This window comes from Odocoileus virginianus, unplaced genomic scaffold, assembly GCF_023699985.2.
Source record: "Odocoileus virginianus isolate 20LAN1187 ecotype Illinois unplaced genomic scaffold, Ovbor_1.2 Unplaced_Scaffold_15, whole genome shotgun sequence".
Taxonomy (NCBI): Eukaryota; Metazoa; Chordata; class Mammalia; order Artiodactyla; family Cervidae; genus Odocoileus; species Odocoileus virginianus.
This window is the reverse complement of record NW_027224277.1, coordinates 1869998-1889915: the sequence shown is the minus strand read 5'-3', so window position 1 is coordinate 1889915 and position 19918 is coordinate 1869998. Positions and strand designations below refer to the sequence as shown.

General features: G+C 45.8%; 1 protein-coding gene across 3 annotated transcripts in view; it reads right to left on the bottom strand.

Moving 5' to 3' along the window:
• The window catches only part of ZNRF1 (zinc and ring finger 1), an 83187-nt gene extending 74361 nt beyond the window's left edge, over positions 1-8826 (bottom strand). For 2 of the 3 annotated variants that reach the window (XM_070462870.1, XM_070462871.1), the window contains exon 1: positions 7896-8826. In XM_070462870.1, coding sequence (XP_070318971.1) covers positions 7896-8319 — 424 coding nt within the window. In that variant the 5' untranslated portion in view covers positions 8320-8826. The remainder of the gene's footprint in view (positions 1-7895) is intronic. The other variant, XM_070462869.1, reaches the window with a different exon arrangement.
• Between the last annotated feature and the right edge of the window lie 11092 nt (positions 8827-19918).

Sequence of the window (19918 nt, the reverse complement as noted above, 5' to 3'; positions counted from 1 at the left end):
TGGCAGCCCCTTGGTTACGTTCGACCGAGGGACTTATCTTCCACAACCTACTCAAAACCTCCCCCAACAGCTACCAAAAATTCCCCTGGTGAGAAATGCTATTATGAGAAGGAGTGGCTGCTTTGTGACTCACACTGTTTCATTAAAAAGATTTTTTTTTTTTTCAAACAAATGTTCAGTAGAAGAATCCAAAGGTTTTCCAAAGCCAGGGCAAAAACAGAACAGCTCATAATACTATTTCTCAAAGGCCTGCCACTTCATAGGAGATTCCTATACCTCAAAATACTGGAGATGCTTAGACTCACTATTCCTTTACATTGCATTTGGCCTCTGGGTGGAGAGGAGGTAGGAAATGCATGGATTAAACACAGCCAACACGACTGGGCTTGTTCAGATATTAAGATGGAAGGCAGCTAGCCTGCAAGCCAGTCCTGAGCACAGGCCTTGAATTTAACCGGAGTTCACCAGGGCAACTGGCTGCAATGGTATGACTCTTTCAGCCATTTCCAACCAGGATTGAGGAAATCTAACGTTTAGTTCGTAATGCTTACTACAGTAGTGGGCAGTGTTGTCACAAAGTTCTTTTGAAAAGCTGACTTACATGGCACTGTACCTCTGAGGGTATTAGAAGTGTGCATGATCTAAAGCGAATAAAACATTACAGAAAACTCATTTGTATTGATGGTAGACCCAGTGCTCCATCAGTTTAGACTGGAATCCCTAGGGCTCCCTCAAATCCTTGCAAGATTCCTGGAGTACTAAGGTGGGAATCACGATAACGAATCCTAATAGCTTTCTCTAAGGAAAAGCACCATCTCAGCAGGGGTGTTAGGGGGTTAGGGGTGTTCTCCAAACACTGGAGAAATGTGGGAAAAATGACCAAGCTGGCTAAGGTCTTGGGGGGTCTCAGTTTTGCATTCTCCTCCTACCTCTGTCTCAGATCATGTGGGCAACTCCAGATTTAAGTTTCTCCACATGCTAAAAATCAACTTCGACTTAAAAGACACTGTACAATACAGAGGTGACTAATTACAGAATAACTCTTTTTGAAGCATGGCTTATTTAATTACATTTTGTAAAGGGCTGAAGGTACGACCAATAAGCAAGCTGGAGCCATGGCAAGCAGAGTGTAATTCACTAACAGGCCACATACACAGAAACGCAAGGAGAGGTTTCTCCAAAGATCATCCTTCAGAGACTAAGGTATCACCTCAACAGCCAAAGTCTACATAAAGTCTTTCAGCATGGAACATACTTCTATAGTCTCTACTTTGGGTTAAAAAAAAAAAAAAAAAAAACACCTCAAATATAACACAGATTTAAAAATTATTCTGGGGGAGAAATAACATTTTGGTCACCAGCGTTGCCTTTAAATTACTTAAAACAGCACTAAAGTGTCAATGTCGTGGAGCTCACAGACAAACACAAGACCAAGAAGGAAAAACTCTTACATTTCCTTAAGTACATTTTGGCTTAGGATGAATTTCACAGACATGGGTTAAAAGAGTGGTGGATGAGGCATCCAGAAAACAGCGTTCAGTGACCAGAAAGAACAGAGGCTCTGGGGATGACAAAGATACTGAAGGGCAAAGATAATTTCAAACAAATGTTTTTCTTTTGCAATTTCCATTGAGAAGAGGACTGCTCATGTTGGCACATATGAGGAATTTCTTCTTGGTAGGCTCTTGACTGGAAACACAAAGAACAGATGACCTGCCCCAGCCCAGACAGAGGACTGAGGAAAGAAGGGAGACTGTGAGCCGAGAGGAGACCATCCCTGCAGCAGCCTCAGGGACAAGCACACGAATCTGTCCGTGTGCTCAACAGAGGAACGCTGAAGGTCAAATCTCCCACAGGCTGCAGGATTCAGACTCTCTCTCAGAGGAGTGGGGAAGTAAAGATTCTTGGAAAGAACAAAGTAATGCTAATCACCTTCATCATAAGTATATATGCCCGACACCTAGGTATACTGGAGGCAATCAATCTCAGTTGAATAAATCAATGTCTTAATTCAACAGATCTACACATACGGTTTCATACTTTGTCAGTTAAAAAATAAAATGAAAAAGGTGTATTTTGTCCACTTTAAAGTCTGGATTTATCCTAAGATCTTGACTTGTCTAGCTTCCCGGCTGGGGATAGAAGAAAGAGGATGTAACTCAGGAAGCCCTCCTGCAGCACAAGCAGCTAACGGGCAAACACACCTTAGGAGAAAAACCAGGGGAGGAGGCACACAGGAGGAGAGGGGTCCCGGCCACAACCACTTTCTGTTCTGAGCAACTGGGGACCAAGGCAGACCGGCTCAGGCCTGCCTGTAGGAGAAAAACGCTTTGTACCGCGTGAAAGGAAATGGTCAAAGACTGAACAATGCTCTTGCTGGGTGAATACACCCTCTGGGAGCAACAGAAGAGAAGATCTGTGTGGATTCCACTTGGGAATCTAGTTTGGAGATGTTGAAAAGGATGAATGCATAAGAAAAGCATTCAGAATTCTCTGGGGAGAGAAAAGTTAAATCCATGGTACCAGTGCCTTTCATTTAGAAAGGGTATTCTGACTATATTTTTAGGATCATTTGTGACAAATTCAGGTTCTACTGAACTCTGGGAGTGGGGTCCTGCCATCTGCATTTGTTAATGAGGCTCTGGAGAATACTGGGCAGAGTCAAGTTTGAAAACTCTGTGAACCATTCACAGAAATCAGGAGAGCTCAGTGTTTGTATCTGCCTCCTCATTACAGATTTGGGAGTGTACTGTAAGTTCTTACCATGCCTCCTCTAACTTTACAGGGCAAAGCCAACTCCTCCTTCCTCTTTACTCCCAGCAGAGCAAGGCTGTACTCTCAATTCCAGCAACTCCAGGGAGATCTCAAGGCAAACAGTCTCGCCAGTCTATTCAGTACCCCAGCTGCTGCTTTAAGATTCAACTTTGTTCTTTATTTGCTTCACACTTGAGGGTTGCTCTTCCGGTTATTCACTCACACCAGCAACTCACCCCTCATCCATTCAGCCTATCAAAATCAGGAACCCAACTGTTGGTTTCAAGGATAAACATGTGACCTTATGAGGAACTAAAGATTCAGAGGTGAGAACTGCCAGGTCTCATACTCAAGCCTACACCCACCATAATCACTAGGAACCATCTGATTGAGACAGGCCATGACAAAGCTTGGAAAAGAGACAGATGAAAATTTGTATGCATTCCTTACAAGGCTAGGAACAGGATTTAAGTTTTGGACTAACTTCAAGATTTTGGTACCACAACCTCAGTGACCCAGTCATTAAAAACACCCCCTACTTAAGGGTTAGTAAGAGCGAGACTAAGAGCCCATTTAAGTTACCACCACTTCCCTATGACATTTCTCCCAATTTTGAAACTGTCAAAATTGAAGTTTAGTTTTAAAATTGGGTTTGTAAGTGCCCAATAAACTTGGGTTGAATATCACATCTGTAAAATACAAAGCATGTTCCTTTTCCCCAAAGCAACTAGAGTTGCATTTCTGGTAAAGAGTGGCTTTGGCTCAGAGATTATTCCTTGTGACCTATTTTGGATGTATCTCTGTTTAATGGCAAAATGTACACATCCCATAAAACATACATTTAAGAGTGAAACCACTGTTTTTTTTTTTGCAACACCTTTCAAACCCCAATGAGGAAGAAGTAACTGTGACCTTCAAGAAATTATCTTCTCCTCAAGGGAACCCTACTTTTCTTTTATAGAAAACAAGCCCTCATGGTAACAGAGAACTAAAAACTCTGATTTGTAAAAAGTCTCCCCCCTCCCCCCAAAATTAGTCTTCATTAAGAATAGAACTTTTGCAAGGCAAGGACTCATCCTGCTACTTGGAGGCCATGGAATGGTTTTCCTTCTCCAGAAACCACGCAAAGGACCATTACATCCAGCACACCTAGAGTGAGGCACAAAGAGACTTTCTGATCTACTCCAATGGAATTGGCAACTCTCTCTAATTATTTAAGAATAGAGAAGATCAAATCACTTGAGAACCCCAGAGTGCCAGCAAAACAGAACCCATGAGCTATCCTGCTGGCAGACTCGAAGACTTACCAAAACTCACCTTCTATTGGCCCCTCTGGCGGCTTGGTGACCACAGAGAACAGTTTAGTTTTCTGAACATGCACGTGCATACACACATATGACTAAGAAGGAGAGAGATCTCGATGACCGGTCGTTTTATATTCAGGCCCAGGAAACGGGCAACCTCTTCCTTCCAACATGGTGGTCTCTGTACTTCCCCCCACACGTGGCCATCTGCGTTCTGAATTAAACAGGACTATAAAAGGATGACCAGACCTCCAGAATACCACCCAGACAACCACTAGGAGTAAAAAACCTTACAGAAAAACACATTTTAATGTGGAAAAGAAGGGACTCAGACTCTATTAGGCGGCTCTTCTCAAATGGCACTAGTTATTATGGATAGCCCCCTCAATACAGGTCAGATTTCAGCAGAGAGCACTTGCTTTCATTCTGGACAGAGTTCACACGACTGTAAGTTTCTCTGCCCAGCAGATTCAAAGGAGGTGAAAGAAGGCAGAGAACTACAGAAGTGACCCCTGTAAGATAACCACTTTCCAGTCCATGTTACTTGGCTTTCGTAAACACCCTTTCCTGAGACCACAACGGTGACCTGGCAAGGTAAGCAGAGCAGGTATTATCTCCATTGTACAGGTGGAGACACTGTTGACTTAGAGGTGAAATGACTCACTTGCACAAGGTCACAAGTCAGGCAGTTAAGGAGCAGAGCAGCCCAAGCAGGAGAGGAGCCCAGCCCTCTGACAAGCAGGCAGGTGAGAGTGCCACAAGGTCCCCCAGCTTCCTTGTGTTTCAGGATGAGAGGAAGCAGACGGTAATGGCTAAGAGGTCGAGCGGATTCCGACCCTGGCAGGCCTGCACTGCAATCCCGGCTCTGCCTCCCATTAGCAGTCTGGCCCTGTGGAGGCTCCCTAACCTCCTTCGACACCTCAGTTTCCTCACCTGTAAAATGGGAATAAAAACATTTTACCTCCTACTGTTACGGTGGTGAGTGATGGACATACAGCATTCAAATTCATCCACTCAACAAATATCTGTGGCTGGCACGCAGAGTGTAGGAGTCACAACAGTGATCAAGAGGCACAGTCTTGCTCTCAGGGAGTAAATATTCAGTCGAAGTAAATAGAAAGAGTATATGGATAACTCAAGTGTGTTAAGTGCTATTAAGGTAGCAGCTGAGTGATGGGAGAGATTGACAGGAGGGAGGCAATTCTGATTGGTCCCTGAGGAGAAATTTAAGTAAAGTCTAAAGGGATCATAAAAGGTTACCCACGTATGGAAAGGAAGGAAAAGTATTCCAGGCAAAGGAGACAGAGCAAGCAAGCTAGGGTCACAACCCTGGCGAAGGCAAATGTGACTGCCCTGTATCTTCGCAGGATTTGGGGAACAACCTTTAGAGGCTGTATCTGTATTTTAAAAACAACAAAGACTCAAAAGAGCTGAGGTGTCTCATCCAAGGTTTCAGCTCCTCCAAGGAGGAGGAGTGCTCACTGAACTCCCCTACTTCACAGACAACTGTTTTCTGTGCCCATGAAGAGATCCAGAAGCACCTTGGAAACACAAACAACGATCACAACAACTTCCAGACACCTAGTCAACCATGCCCTGAAATCCTTACTCCTCTGCTCCTCAGACACAAGAGAGAGAACTGCTGGGACCTTACCCAAAGGCCCTAGGATGGAAACAAGTTTCTCATCGTCGCAAGTGAGCGGCGAACAAGAGAGGAAAGGGATGTCCTGGAAGGAAGGGCCTGTGGCCTGTTCCAGAAGGCGAGAGAGAACCACCACTGCAGATGAGCGGAAGCATCAAAGTTCCTCTCAAATGAGCTGCACAGGAAAAACTAATTATTTCACTCGAATAAAACAACAAATCCCTAAGGCAGTGGTTCTCAATCAGGTGACACCCGGCCCCAATCAAGAGCGCTCTGAAACTTGTGTGGGTGCTGAATGGCAGAGCCAGGTATGTCCAATGTCCTGCCAAAGGCCAAGATGGCCCTATGATGACTATATTACTCGAAATATTAAGAGCCACCCCCAACACACACACTTTAATGTCAACCCCTCAAGGGATTAATATGCTTCAACTTTTCCTGTAGTCCCTGGTTCAGTGGCTCTTCCTAACCTCTGGCTGGAAAAAGAAAAAAACAATTAAGGTTTCACAGCTGAGGGGTCTGAATTTTAGAATCCAAATGCAAGCTCATAACTCCGGCATGGAACTTGGTGGCAGAATAAGGAAAAAACTTTCTGGTAAAAGACAGACAAGAAATTTGAGCAGAAAAAGGGAACTCCTACTCTAAGATTACATTCCTGCAACACACAAAATTCTACCTGTGACTTTTGAGAACCGCCTTATAGTTATTTTCTGTTTAAACTCAGACACTAATGACAGTTCTCTTAAAAACTTAACTACAATCACCTCAAAAATACACCTGATCCTTTCTAGACCAAATTTTATAAGGAAGATTACTAAGTTCAAGATGTCTAAAGCTGCTCAAATGATGTCTGAAAGTGCCAGAGGTAATCAGGCCCTACATCTCTTCAAGGCAGAGTCCATGATATCTAGACATCTGTGCAGGGGTTAAAATTCCATCCTAGCAATTAAAAGCCACTTTCAAGGATTATCCTAAATTAGTCACTATTCCTCCCTAAAAATCATTTCACAATCAGTTTAAAGAATTGGAAAAAAAAATTATTTCCAGAAATAGAGATCCAAAGTGTCTTCCCTATTTCACAAGAGCAAGCAGTGATCGAACAGATAAATCCTCCATAGAGCAATCTTTCTTCTACACAGTATCTAAATTTTCTGAAGTCGCCCAAAGGAGTCTGAATATGCTAATTTCTTCACTCCAACTTGCCAATTAGTAAATAGCGGCCCCACACCCCTTCTGACCAATTTTCTAGAGGCCTAACCTGATTTCTCAGGTTAGCTAAGCAGACGGACCTGTTTTCCTCCAGAAGCTCCTGCCAGTGTCTTTTCTGCCCTGCCAGAGTCTAGGAAATCCTCCTCCAGCTTTTTGCTGACCTGTCACCAGAAGTTCACAAAATGAATTCAACCAGGTCCTTTGACTCCTCCTTTCCCCCTGACATGTGCCAACAGCCGGGCAAGAGAACTGCCATGTCTTGGACACAAAAAGATGCAGAATACCCAAGCACTTTAGCATGGAGAAGAAAAAAGATGGAGGGATCCAAGAGTCACTGAGCCAAGGCTGCTATTGCATGCAGCCGGGTAACCAGAGCCCAGGTCCCGCAAAGCCTCCCAGGGAGGCTCCCTGGCTGGGCCCTTCGACCAGCAGGCCACACCTGTCTATGGCAGCAGCTTGGCGGCCGCTCCATTTTAAACGATTCAGATTTCCAACACAGCCGCAAAACTGGGCACCCACTTCTTCAGCAAGAGCAATTGCCCTCATCCAAACCCCACCTGGCCCCAATTTTCTTTTCACACCCTTTGTCTGAGATGCTCGGTCAAACTGGATCCTTCAGTGTTACCGGAGTACCCAGCACAATGCAGCAGTAACAGAAAGGAAGCACGGAGGCCGATTTGCTACCACCCAGACTTCTCTGAGGACGGGGAGGCAAATGAATGAGACTTCAACAGGCATCCACAAGTGAACCAACGCTTTAAGTCCTGACACACCTGGCTCTCCTCGGCCTCTCAGAAAGCCTTATTTCTAGAAGGTGGGTATTCCATTCATCCCTTGGCTTCAGGAACCAAGGGGACAGCAGCCAGATCCAGGTCGCGCACTCTACCTCCAGACCGTTTGCGTGCACGCGTGCTAAGGTGCGGGGCACCTCGGCGCGCCCTTCCTGGCACCCCACCCTCCAAGGCCTCCGGCGCCCGCGGACTCACCACTGTGCGAGCTGAACCACCGGGGTGCGATGTGCAGAGGTAGAGCATCCGCCAGCGAGGCTCGGGAGCCCAGGTACAGCATCCCGTCTCTATGGTGACCGCCACCCGTCTCCTGGTAACCATTGCCGTGGGCATAGGTGGAGTCGGACGCCGACCCTCCGCTGCCGGGCGCCCTCTCGGCGTCGCCGGCCCCCCGGGAGGCGGGGGTGTAGAGGCCAAAGGGCACCCCCCCGGCCGTGCTGGGGTCCATGCCCATGCCCGCCACGGAGCTGACCGAGCGGCTGCGGAGCCCCATGGCCCCGCCGCCCGCCCGGTAGTGCCCGAAGTGGGGCGCCCCTCCCGGCGGGGGCACGGCGCTGTCGTCGGTGGAGACCCCCGGGAAGGGGCCGCGCGAGCGGGCCGCCGTGCTCTGCTTGCCGCCCATGCTCGCCCGGGCCCCGGCGGGGCGGGAGCCTGCAGGCCGAGACCCTCCCCCTGTCCTCAGCGGCGGGGGCAGGGCTGGGCGGGCATACGGGGGGGCGCAGAAAGGAGACCGGAGGGGAAGGGAAAAAGAAGGAAAAAGAGAGGACCCGGGCGGGACCCAGACTACGGGCTGCAGGCGTCCCGAGCCCGGCGCATGTTTCCCCTCACGGTCCGGAGAGGCGCGGCGCGCGGGCTCAGCGCGCCCCAGGCCGCCCCCGGGCTCCCGAGGGCCGGGCGCCGCGGGGAGGAGGCCGCCGGCCCGGCAGCGGCCGCCGGAGGAGGAGGGCGGGGGCGCCGGCGCGTGCCGCCTCAGGACGCCGAGGCCGGGACGGCGGCCCGGACCCCCGAGGCCCGGGCGGGCTGCGGCGCCGGCGGCCCGCGGAGCTCGCGAAGCCGCGCTCGCGTCGCGCTCTCGGCCCTGCCGCGCGGGCCCCGCCGGCCGCGCCGCTCGCTCCCGGGCTGCGCTCGCCGGCGCTCCTCGCCGCCGCGGAGACAATGGAGGGCGGCAGCGCGCAGGCGCGGCGGCGCCCCCGCCCCCCGCGTTAACCCCTTCGCGGCCCGCGCGGCGCCGGGCGGGGACTCGGGGCGGGGACGCCTCGACCGTCTCGACAGCCCCGCCCGCCCCACCCGGCCCGACCGCCTCGGGGCCGGAGTGGCCCGAGCCGCGGTCTGGACGAGAGGCGACGCGGCACCTTTAAGCCCCCGAGAGCAGCTGGTCATTCAGGGGGAATCCTCCCGTGGGCGGGGGGCGGCGGTGGTCCGGGGGGTGGGAAGGAAACCCGAGGAAGAAGAGAAAGGACTCCAGACGCCTACCTAGCCCCGAGGGTCACTGGTCAAGCTCCCCTCCCGGCACGAATTCGCACCCTCAGCACCCTCTGCTGGACGTGCTGTCCGTTCTATCTGAGGTTCAACGTCCTGGCACCTCCAACACCAGGAAGCTTAGCGTTCTGGGACTTGATAGTTTTTCCTGGATTAAACAGGGCTGGGGGCGGGGGGGGGGGGGGTGCTTGTGATTCCAGATTTTGCTGCCAGTAGATCAGAACTTCCTATTTTGGACTTAAGCAAATGGGTAGATTCTTAGATAAAATGCGATTCTGAAAATCATCAGGTGTACGATAAAAAACAAAAAGATAACAGACGTGGAAATCTAATAATGCAGCTAGGACGAGTGATTTTAGAAACTCCCTGGTTCAAGGAAGGACTCCTGTTTTGTTTATCGTTTATCCAGGTATGCATCGCAGGGACTCGGACACAGCAGGTACCCAATATTTGCTCACCGAGTCTGTTTCGCAATGTCTCCCTCACTTACTCACATTCACTCATTCATTCTTTCGTTCATTCATTTGTTCAACAGCTATTTTTTAAGTGCTGAGTGCTGGCTAGGACTATCACTCAGTCCCTGGTCTAACTGACTTCCTTGTTCTCAATGTCAGATACTAACAAAGCAAGGAGCCAAAACAGGGTGTAAAGAAACATTAAAACTAAAAAAAGAAAAGTTGATCTGTCATAGGTAATAATTGTCCCAGTGTGACCAGCTTGGAAAGAATAGGAGGCTTTTGCAAGCAGCAAAGAGCCCTGCAGAAGGAAGTTGAGATTTCTGTATGAGAAATGATGGAGAAAAAAACAGAATGTTTTAATACCCAAAAAGTCATCTGTAAGTTTCCAAATGGGGAATTTGTATTCAGCTAAGATCCAAATGAGTGATTTGAAGAAAAACAAGAAAGGTTAAATTTAACCCAGTTTCCTCCCTGAAGAAAGAAGAGGGGTAGTTCAGCACTGTGCAGAAAAGAGGATACCCTCCACAGATCTCTACTGAGGAGATAAATATATAATCCATAAGTATTGTAGCCTTCTAACTTGCTTTTGATACACCTATTCATACAACACTTTTTTTAAAAATGTTGAACAAAATATGAACCTTTTTTTTTTTTTTTTGGCTGCACTGGGAGGCTTGTGGAATCTGTTCCTTGACCAGGAATCCAACCTGGGCCCCCAACGGTGAAAGCACAGAGTCCTAACCACTGGACAGCCAGGGAATTCCCATGAAGTGCTGATACATGCTACCACATGAATGAATCTTGAAAACACTAAATAAAAGAAGTCAGTCACAAAAGACCATATATTTTCTGATTCTGCTTGTATGAAATGTCCAGAATAGGTAAACTTATTGACAGAAAGAAAGGTGGGGGGTGGGGGAATGGAGGGAGGGGAGAATGGAGAATGACTGCTACTGGGTTTCTTTTTGGGGTGATGAAAATGTTCTGGAATTAGATAATGGTGATGGTTGTACAACCTTGTGCATATACCAAAAAAAGCACTGAATTGTACACTTAAAAGGGTAAATTTGACAATCTGTGAATTACAGTGCAATAACACACAATACACACATATATATATGAGGTATCAACATAGGCAGTGACACTCCAGTACGGTAGATAAGCCTAAAACAGTGTCTGCAAGTAAGCAACACTCAATATATGTTTATGAAATGAATGAATGAGTAAGTGCTGTGAGAATTCAAGACCGTGTGCTGATGGAAGGAGACAGGCACAGACATAGTGATTCTAAGCCAAGACCTAAAAGATGAGTTGGAGATTAGCCAGGGAAAGCAGGGTGGGGGTGGGGAATTAGCTGTGTTTCAGGAAGAGAAGAATGTCCCAAGCAAAGGGAACAGCATGTTCAAAGGAACTGAAAGATGCAGTTGAGCTGCAAAGAGAGGAAGTGGGAACCAAAGATGAAGCTGGTCCTCAGAGCTGACAAGAGAGTCCAGGGTAGCCATGAACTGTATCCTGAGGGGTTGGGGAGCTGTGGAAAGATTTATTAACATCTTTATGGTTAAAAATAGTAACGATTAATAAGGCCAAATGGTTAATGAGCCCTGAAGATGCTGCTGCTGCTGTTTGTTTAGTCACTAAGTCCTGTTCGACTCTTTGCAACCCCTTGGACTGCAGCCCGCCAGGCTCCTCTGTCCATGGGATTTTCCAGACAAGAATACTGGAATGGGTTGCCATTTCCTTCTCTAGGAGATCTTCCTGACCCAGGGATTGAACCACGTCTCCTGCATTGGTAGGCGGATTCTTTACTGGTGAGCCACCAGGGAAGCCCCAAGCACTGCAAATACCAACTTGAAAAATTAAGAAACTTATCCTCTCTGTAAAGTTGTCTGTATTTTTCTTAGCTTACGTATCGATAAAGATATGAGTGGAAGACTGGATGGAAACATGAAACAACATAATGTAATCCTCTGGGGGGTGGGAAGTAGGAACTGGAGAGCTTGGGTGATGAATGGGAAATGCTTCATTTCATTATATACTTCTTTTGTATTTTAGTGTTTTAACAGAGAGCCTAAATAAAGAGAGGGAGGGGTATATGAAAAGTGTAAACTACTGAAAGAAGCAAAGCTGGACTTCTAAGCTTTACAGTGAACATGCTCATTAAGGCCTCTTTGGATGACAATTTCATTTTTTTTCTGTGCTTCCCAATGGGGTGAAAAAGATTAGATCTGCCTAATAACTGTATTTCTTTTTATATATTAATTATTTGCCCTTGAGGAATATATTTCAGTCTACTGGTTGTTCTGTCTCTCTCACTTCTGGCACCACTGAATGGCTGAGAGTTTAATCTGCAAAGGTGAAGCCCCTGCTTTCTGCAATGTGATGACACTGAGCTTAAGTGGCCTGTGGGACCTTGAATGGCAGTCTTTCTCAGGCAATGTCCTTGTTATCTCCTCACGCATTTATTCAGTTGACAAATTTCCCCCTGAAATAAAAATATTAACATATAGAGCAAGGAAAGTTCTTCATTCAGTAGCTTGATTCTGTCCTTTACATCTTAGAGAGAGTGACTCATGCCATAGCAACAGGCATCCACCAAAACCTGCAGCCTCAGATTAGTTTCATTTTGTCATTTGTTGCATCAAGAATCCAGTATGTGTTTTGCTCCAAGTCTCTCCTGTGGGTTCTTGATTTACAGTTAATAGCTCTGGGGAGAGGTGGCAAGTCATTCTGGACACACTTGATGCAAGGATACCATATGCAAAAATGGCTCTAGCTAGACAAGAACCCTCTATTTTATTTTTTATCTTCGCGTTCTCACTGACCCTGAGGGAACTGTTTCCTGGTTCTCTGCCAGTTGTGAACCAGGATTAATAAATCACTGACCCACCTACTGGAACAGTCAGGAGAAAGAGCTGACAAAATCAGCATTGCCTGTAATCAATATTTTATAATAACTATAAATGGAGTATAATTTTTAAAAATTGTGAATCACTATGCTGTACACCTGAAACTTATATAATATGTAAATCAACTATATCTCAATTTTTTTTGTTACAAATCAGCATTGCCAAAGCCATTTGCCTTTGCAATGTGAGTGTGTAATAGTGACACAAAACCCCAGTTTGGAACATCACCTGGAAGAATGTACGTCTGGGAGTTGAAGTTTCAGAAAATGAAGGAAAAGGCTTGTTAGGGCCTATTCCTGGGAAGTAGCCAGGCTGGGGATGACCTCCCATGGCTTCTAGGAGATGACAAGTGTTTCCAAGTAAGAAACATCCTGTCAGCCCTCTCATAGCTCCTGGTTTTGCTTTGTTTGTTTGTTTGTTATTGGCATTGTTTGTTTTATTTTCTTGGGGTTTTTTTTGGCCACACCCTGCAGCATGCAGGATCTTAGTTCCCCAACCAGGGATGGAACCCACATCCCTCACACTGGAAGCCTGGAGACCTAACCACTGGACTGCCAGTTAAGTCCCCTCTCATAGCTCTTTAGTTTTTTAATCGTTTTACTTGAAAAGAGAAAACGCAAAGAGAGAAAACCAGGGTAAGGATCAACCAAACATATGTAGCAAGGAGCCAGAGCATGGGGACACATCCACAAATATTTGTTGATTGATGAAGAGAGGAAAATTACTGGTAGACTTCAGGGCAGGGTTCCAAGTTTCCCAGATATAGAGAGACTGAGGGGTCAGCTAATTCCACATTCTGCAGAAGAGGAAGCAGGGGACCGGAAAGATAAAGGATTGTGCTCAAACTTGCAAGGAGAGTTGCAGATAAGAGCCAGCCAGAGTCCTGGATTTCAGGGTTGGCCACATTATACCCTGCCTTCCTGTGGCGTGGCTAGCAAGTGACCTTCTGAAAAGACATTGTTTGGTGATAAGGGCCCTGTAGCCTGGTCAGCAAGTTGGGATCTGCCTGACGAGGGACTCCCAGTGCTCTTCCGTCTGTAACCCAGACTGGACCTTCAAATGCAGATCTTGGGGGAGCACAGTAGTGAAGAAGCAAGCAGAGAGCTCTGGACTTCTCTCCAGAGTCCCTTCTCTTTCCTGGTGACACCATGGGTGGGAGATGGAAAGAAGGCTTGAGGAGATAGCTAGGAAGGGGCTCAAGGTCCCTCTCTAAAAATTCTTCCTGGCCTTTTTCACGTTCAGGAAAGCAAACATTGGGAAAACAGAGCACCGAGGACTTGAAACCCAAAGTACTTTCTGTACCTAAAACCTATGACAAGCAGATTTTTAGAACTAGACAAAAATAAACTAAAGAGGTGGGAGTTGGGGAGAGTTTCAGAAATGCTTTGGCAGGGGCAGTCCTACTGGTTTTAGTGGGAAAGGAATTACCAAGTTACATGTCGACAGACAGAGAAGTTTGGAATCTCTTTCTCTATCCAAAATAAAACTTCAAAGTCTAAGCAGGTCCCTTCCTAATGAGCCCTTTTCAGCTTTTCTGGCTGTACTTTTGTTACATCCTGCCATCTTCCCTAAGTTATAGCTATACCAGACTATTTGCTAATCACTTGTTCAGCGGACATCTACTTCTGCTTCATTGACTATGCTAAAGCCTTTGACTGTGTGGATCACAACAAACTGTGGAAAATTCTTAAAGAGATGGGAATACCAGACCACCTTACCTGCCTCCTGAGAAATCTGTATGCAGGTCAAGAAGCAACAGTTAGAATCGAACAGGGCCTGGAGAAGGAAATGGCAACCCACTCCAAAATTCTTGCCTGGAAAAGTCCATGGACAGAGGAGCCTGGCGGGCTGCAGTCCGTGGGGTTGCATGACTGAGCACGTGTGCACGATGGTGGAGGGAGATGAGTTGGTCGCAATAAAGTGGTAGAACTGAAAAAAAAAAGAACCGGACAGGGAACAACAGACTAGTTCGAAATCGGGAAAGGAGTACATTAAGGCTATATATTCTCACCCTTATTTAACTTATATGCCCAGTACATCACATGAAATGCCCAACTGGATGAAGCACAAGCTGGAATCAAGATTGCTAGGAGAATTATCAGTAAGATGACACCACCCTTATGGCAGAAAGCGAAGAGGAACTAAAGAGCTTCTTGATGACAGTGAAAGAGGAGAGTGAAAAAGCTAGCTTAAAACTCAACATTCAAAAAACAAAGATCATGGCATCAATTCATGGCAAATAGAAGGGAAAAAATGGAAGCAGTGACAGATTTTATTTTCTTGGGCTTCAAAATCACTGCAGATGGTGACTGCAGCCATGAAATTAAAAGACACTTGCAAAAAATAAGTAAATAAATAAAAGACTCTTGCTCCTTGGAAGAAAAGCTATGACAAACCTAGACAGTATATTAAAAAGTAGAGACATAACTGCCAAAAAGGTCTGTCTAGTCAAAGCTTTGGTTTTTCCAGCAGTCATGTACGGGTGTGAGAGCTGGACCATAAAGAAGGCTGAGCATGGAAGAATTGATGCTTTTGAACTGTGGTGTTGGAGAAGACTCTTGAGAGTCCCTTGGACAGCAAGGAGATCAAGCCAGTCAATCCTAAAGGAAATCAACCCTGAATATTCATTGGAAGGACTGATGCTGAAACTGAAGCTTCAATACTTTGGTCACCTGATGTGAAGAGCCGACTCACTAGAAAAGACACTGATGCTGGGAAAGATTGAAGGCAGGAGGAGAAGGGGACAAAAAAGGGTGAGATGGTTGTGTAACAGGAGGGAAAGGGGCAGGGCACAACTTTTGAAAGAATGACATAGCCCAAGGACACAACATAAACCATTAGAATCAAATGGGACCAAGATGGCAGACAAGACTAGACCTTGATCCTCAATCACAAGTGAAATGACATACTCAGAGGTGCCATGACAGTTCCATGGCACTGTTAAAAGACCAAGGAGTGGGCGGTGGCCCAAATCCTGGAAATCTCCATTTCAGTCAGTTTAGTCACTCAGTCATGTCCAACTCTTTGTGACCCCATGGACCATGCCAGGCTTCCCTGTCCATCACCAACTCCCGGAGCCAACTCAAACTCAAGTCCCTCGTGTCGGTGATGCTACCCAACCACCTCATCCTCTGCCTTCTCCTCCCGCCTTCAGTCTTTCCCAGCATCAGGGTCTTTTCAAATGAGTCAGTTCATCAGGTAGCCAAAGTATTGGAGTTTCAGCTTCAGCATCAGTCTTTCCAATGAATATTCAGGACTGATTTCCTTTAGGATGAACTGGTTGGATCTCCTTGCAGTCCAAGGGACTCTCAAGAGTCTTCTCCAACACCATAGTTCAAAAGCATCAATTCTTTGGCAGCTCAGTTTTTTCGATAGTCCAACTCTCACATCCATACATGACTACTGGAAAAACCATAGCCTTGACTAGACAGACCTTTGTTGGCAAAGTAATGTCTCTGCTTTTTAATATGCTGTCTAGGTTAGTCATAGCTTTTCTTCCAAGGAGCAAGCATCTTTTAATTTCACGGCTGCAGTCACCATCGCGGTGATTTTGGAGCCCCCCAAAAATAAAGTCTGTCATTGTTTCCACTGTTCCCCATCTATTTGCCATGAAGTGCTGGGCAGATGCCATGATTTTTGTTTTCTGAATGTTGAGTTTTAAGCCAACTTTTTCACTCTCCTCTTTCACTTTCATCAAGAGGCTTTTTAGTTCTTCACTTTCTTCCATAAGGGTGGTGTCATCTGCCAGTAGTTTGAACATTCTCTGGCATTGCCTTTCTTTGGAACTCTCCATCCCTTCCCCAAAATAGTTGCAATAATCCTCCCACTCATTAGCATATGAAATTAGCCAACCTATAAAAACTAACCACACCACATTTCACAGCCACAGTCACCCTCTGCGATGGCCCACGCTGTCTGTGGAGTGTGCTTCTCTATCAGAATAAACCCACTTCTTACCTATCACTTTGTCTCTCACTGAATTCTTTCTGTGATGAGACATCAAGAACCTGAGCTTCATTAGGTCCTGAAACCAGGTACTGTGGGTTTTGGCTGGGTTTGAGTCCCAGCCACATGAGTTTAAGTCTCAAACTGGATTTGGGCTGGGTTCGAGTCCCAGCCATGTGGGTTCGAGTACCAATCTGAGGTAAACGGTTTCAGCTGGTGACCCAGATTGGGGCAGTGATAAGGTAAGAAAAGGTTGAGAGTCAGGTCTTGGTCCTAAGAGGTCCCTGGGACACTGTGAGCCACATATACTGAGGAAAACGCTCTGCTGTTGTCTGCTTATTTGTGACTGGCCATCAGCAGGTCCAAGACAGAATTATACTATGTTCTTTGACTATGAGGTTTTTCTCCTACAGTTTTTCCTTTTTGCTGATTTCTGCTGTTTCTTCTGTTAACCCCATAAGATTGCTTTTATTCCCTCCTTCTAACCCTTACAAGTGTCGACCTTTATTCCCAACTTATAAACAACCTCCAGCTCATTGTCAACACCTTTGGGGAAGTCTTCCGGCCGTTTCTTTGTGACAACTTTTGGACACTAACAACCGGTTGGGAGACTCCCTCAGAAGGGATAGCATCTAAAATCCAAAGTGCAAATCTTGACCAAATTGTGTGGTGGATTCTGACTTAAGGGTAAAATTTTGAATAGAACAGGAGTTAGAGACATTATCTCTGGTTTGGGTCTGAAATGGGTCAGGAGGCATCAGTCCCAACCAATATTCCCCCTGGGTCTTATCCTCCAGGATTGGGAAAGATTTGGGCTACTGGGATTAAAAGCAAAGAAACTTGTTAGGGCTTGTAATCATGATTGCCCACAATATGAGCTAGGAAGCCAAGAAAATTGGCCACTAAGTGAGTCCCAATGTTATGATACTATATTGCAGCTAGATTTATATTGTAGAAGGAAATTTAAATGGAGTGAGCTTCCATATGTTCAAATTTTCATGGCCTTGTATTTAGACAATGAGACCCACAAAGGATTTAAGGTGTGAGTAGCTCAGAGGGATAACTGCAGTAAGGACACAAAAGACATTTTCACTGATCTACCCTATGGGGCCATCCAAAGGTTAAATCCTCTGCAAGGAGGAGCCAGAGCTGCTCCTGGCCTACTGAGAGGAACCACTGACTCAGGGAAGACACATCTGGGGATGAAAAGAGGCCCCACCCATATTCAGGAACCCCTTCTTTGTACCTTGAGTTACCCAAGGGGCCCATCCTTAGCTCAGCTAACACAGTCAATGATACAGGTTACCAACCAACTGCCCCTACAGTTTTGCCTCTGAGAGAAGTTCCTGATGGAAATTGAGGAACAATAAGAGTCTCTGTACCTTTCTCAATGTCTGATCTAAGTTTGGCAGAGAACAAGGTCTGAAGTTTTTTCTGAGGATCCTGAAAGTTTTACAAAACAATTTACCTGACTAGTGAGATCTCTTGATCTCATCTGGGAGGACTTACAGATTTTACTATCCCATTGCTGCATCAAGGAAAAGCAGTGTGTAATACTGGCATGCAGTGCACCTTGAGGGGAATGATGCTGTCCCTGGGGCAAACTGCAATGAAATTACCAGCTGAATTCTAATGATAGAGATAGACAGGATCATTAACTGTCTAATAGAGGGTATGAAGGAATGTGGTCCACTGGAGAAGGGAATGGCAAACCACTTCAGTATTCTTGCCTTGAGAACCCCATGAACAGTATGAAAAGGCAAAATGATAGGATACTGAAAGAGGAACTCCCCAGGTCAGTAGGTGCCCAATATGCTACTGGAGATCAGTGGAGAAATAACTCCAGAAAGAATGAAGGGATGGAGCCAAAGCAAAAACAATACCCAGTTGTGGATGTGACTGGTGATAGAAGCTAAGGTCCGATGCTGTAAAGAGCAATATTGCATAGGAACCTGGAATGTTAGGTCCATGAATCAAGGCAAACTGGAAGTGGTCAAACAGGAGATGGCAAGAGTGAACGTTGACATTCTAGGAATCAGTGAACTAAGATGGACTGGAATGGGTGAATTTAACTCAGATGACCATTATATCTACTACTGTGGGCAGGAATCCCTTAGAAGAAATGGAGTAGCCATCATGGTCAACAAAAGAGTCCAAAATGCAGTACTTGGATGCAATCTCAAAAATGACAGAATGATCTCTGTTCGTTTCCAAGGCAAACCATTCAGTATCACAGTAATCCAAGTCTATGCCCCAACCAGTAATGCTGAAGAAGCTGAAGTTGAATGGTTCTATGAAGACCTACAAGACCTTTTAGAACTAACACCCCAAAAAGATGTCCTTTTCATTATAGGGGACTGGAATGCAAAAGTAGGAAGTCAAGAAACACCTGGAGTAACAGGCAAATTTGGTCTCTTGGAGTATGGAATGAAGCAGGGCAAAGGCTAATAGAGTTTTGCCAAGAGAACGCACTGGTCATAGCAAACACCCTCTTCTAACAACACAAGAGAAGACTCTACACATGGACATCACCAGATGGTCAACACCGAAATCAGATTGATTATATTCTTTGCAGCCAAAGATGGAGAAGCTCTATACAGTCAGAAAAAACAAGACCAGGAGCTGACTGTGGCTCAGATCATGAACTCCTTATTGCCAAATTCAGACTTAAACTGAAGAAAGTAGGGAAAACCACTAAACCATTCAGGTATGACCTAAATCAAATCCCTTATGACTATACAGTAGAAGTGAGAAATAGATTTAAGGGACTTGAGCTAATAGACAGAGAGCCTAATGAACTATGGACGGAGGTTCGTGACATTGTACAGGAGACAGGGATCAAGACCATCCCCATGGAAAAGAAATGCAAAAAGGCAAGATGGTTGTCTGAGGAGGCCTAACAAATAGCTGTGAAAAAGAAGCAAAAAGCAAAGGAGAAAAGGAAAGATATTTCCATTTGAATGCAGAGTTCCAAAGAGTAGCCAGGAGAGATAAGAAAGCCGTCCTCGGGGGGGGGAAAAAAAAAAAAAAGAAAAAGAAAGAAAGCCTTCCTCAACGATCAATGCAAAGAAATAGAGGAAAACAGCAGAATGGGAAAGACTAGAGATCTCTTCAAGAAAATTAGAGATACCAAGGGAACATTTCATGCAAAGATGGGCTCAATAAAGGACAGAAATGGTATAGACCTAACAGAAGCAGAAGATATTAAGAAGAGGTGGCAAGAATACACAGAAGAACTATACAAAAAAGATCTTCATGATCCAGATAATCACGATGGTGTGATCACTCACCTAGAGCCAGACATCCTGGAATGTGAAGTCAAGTGGGCCTTAGAAAGCATCACTACGAACAAAGCTAGTGGATGTGATGGAATTCCAGTTGAACTATTTCAAATCCTGAAAGATGATGCTGTGAAAGTGCTGCACTCAATATG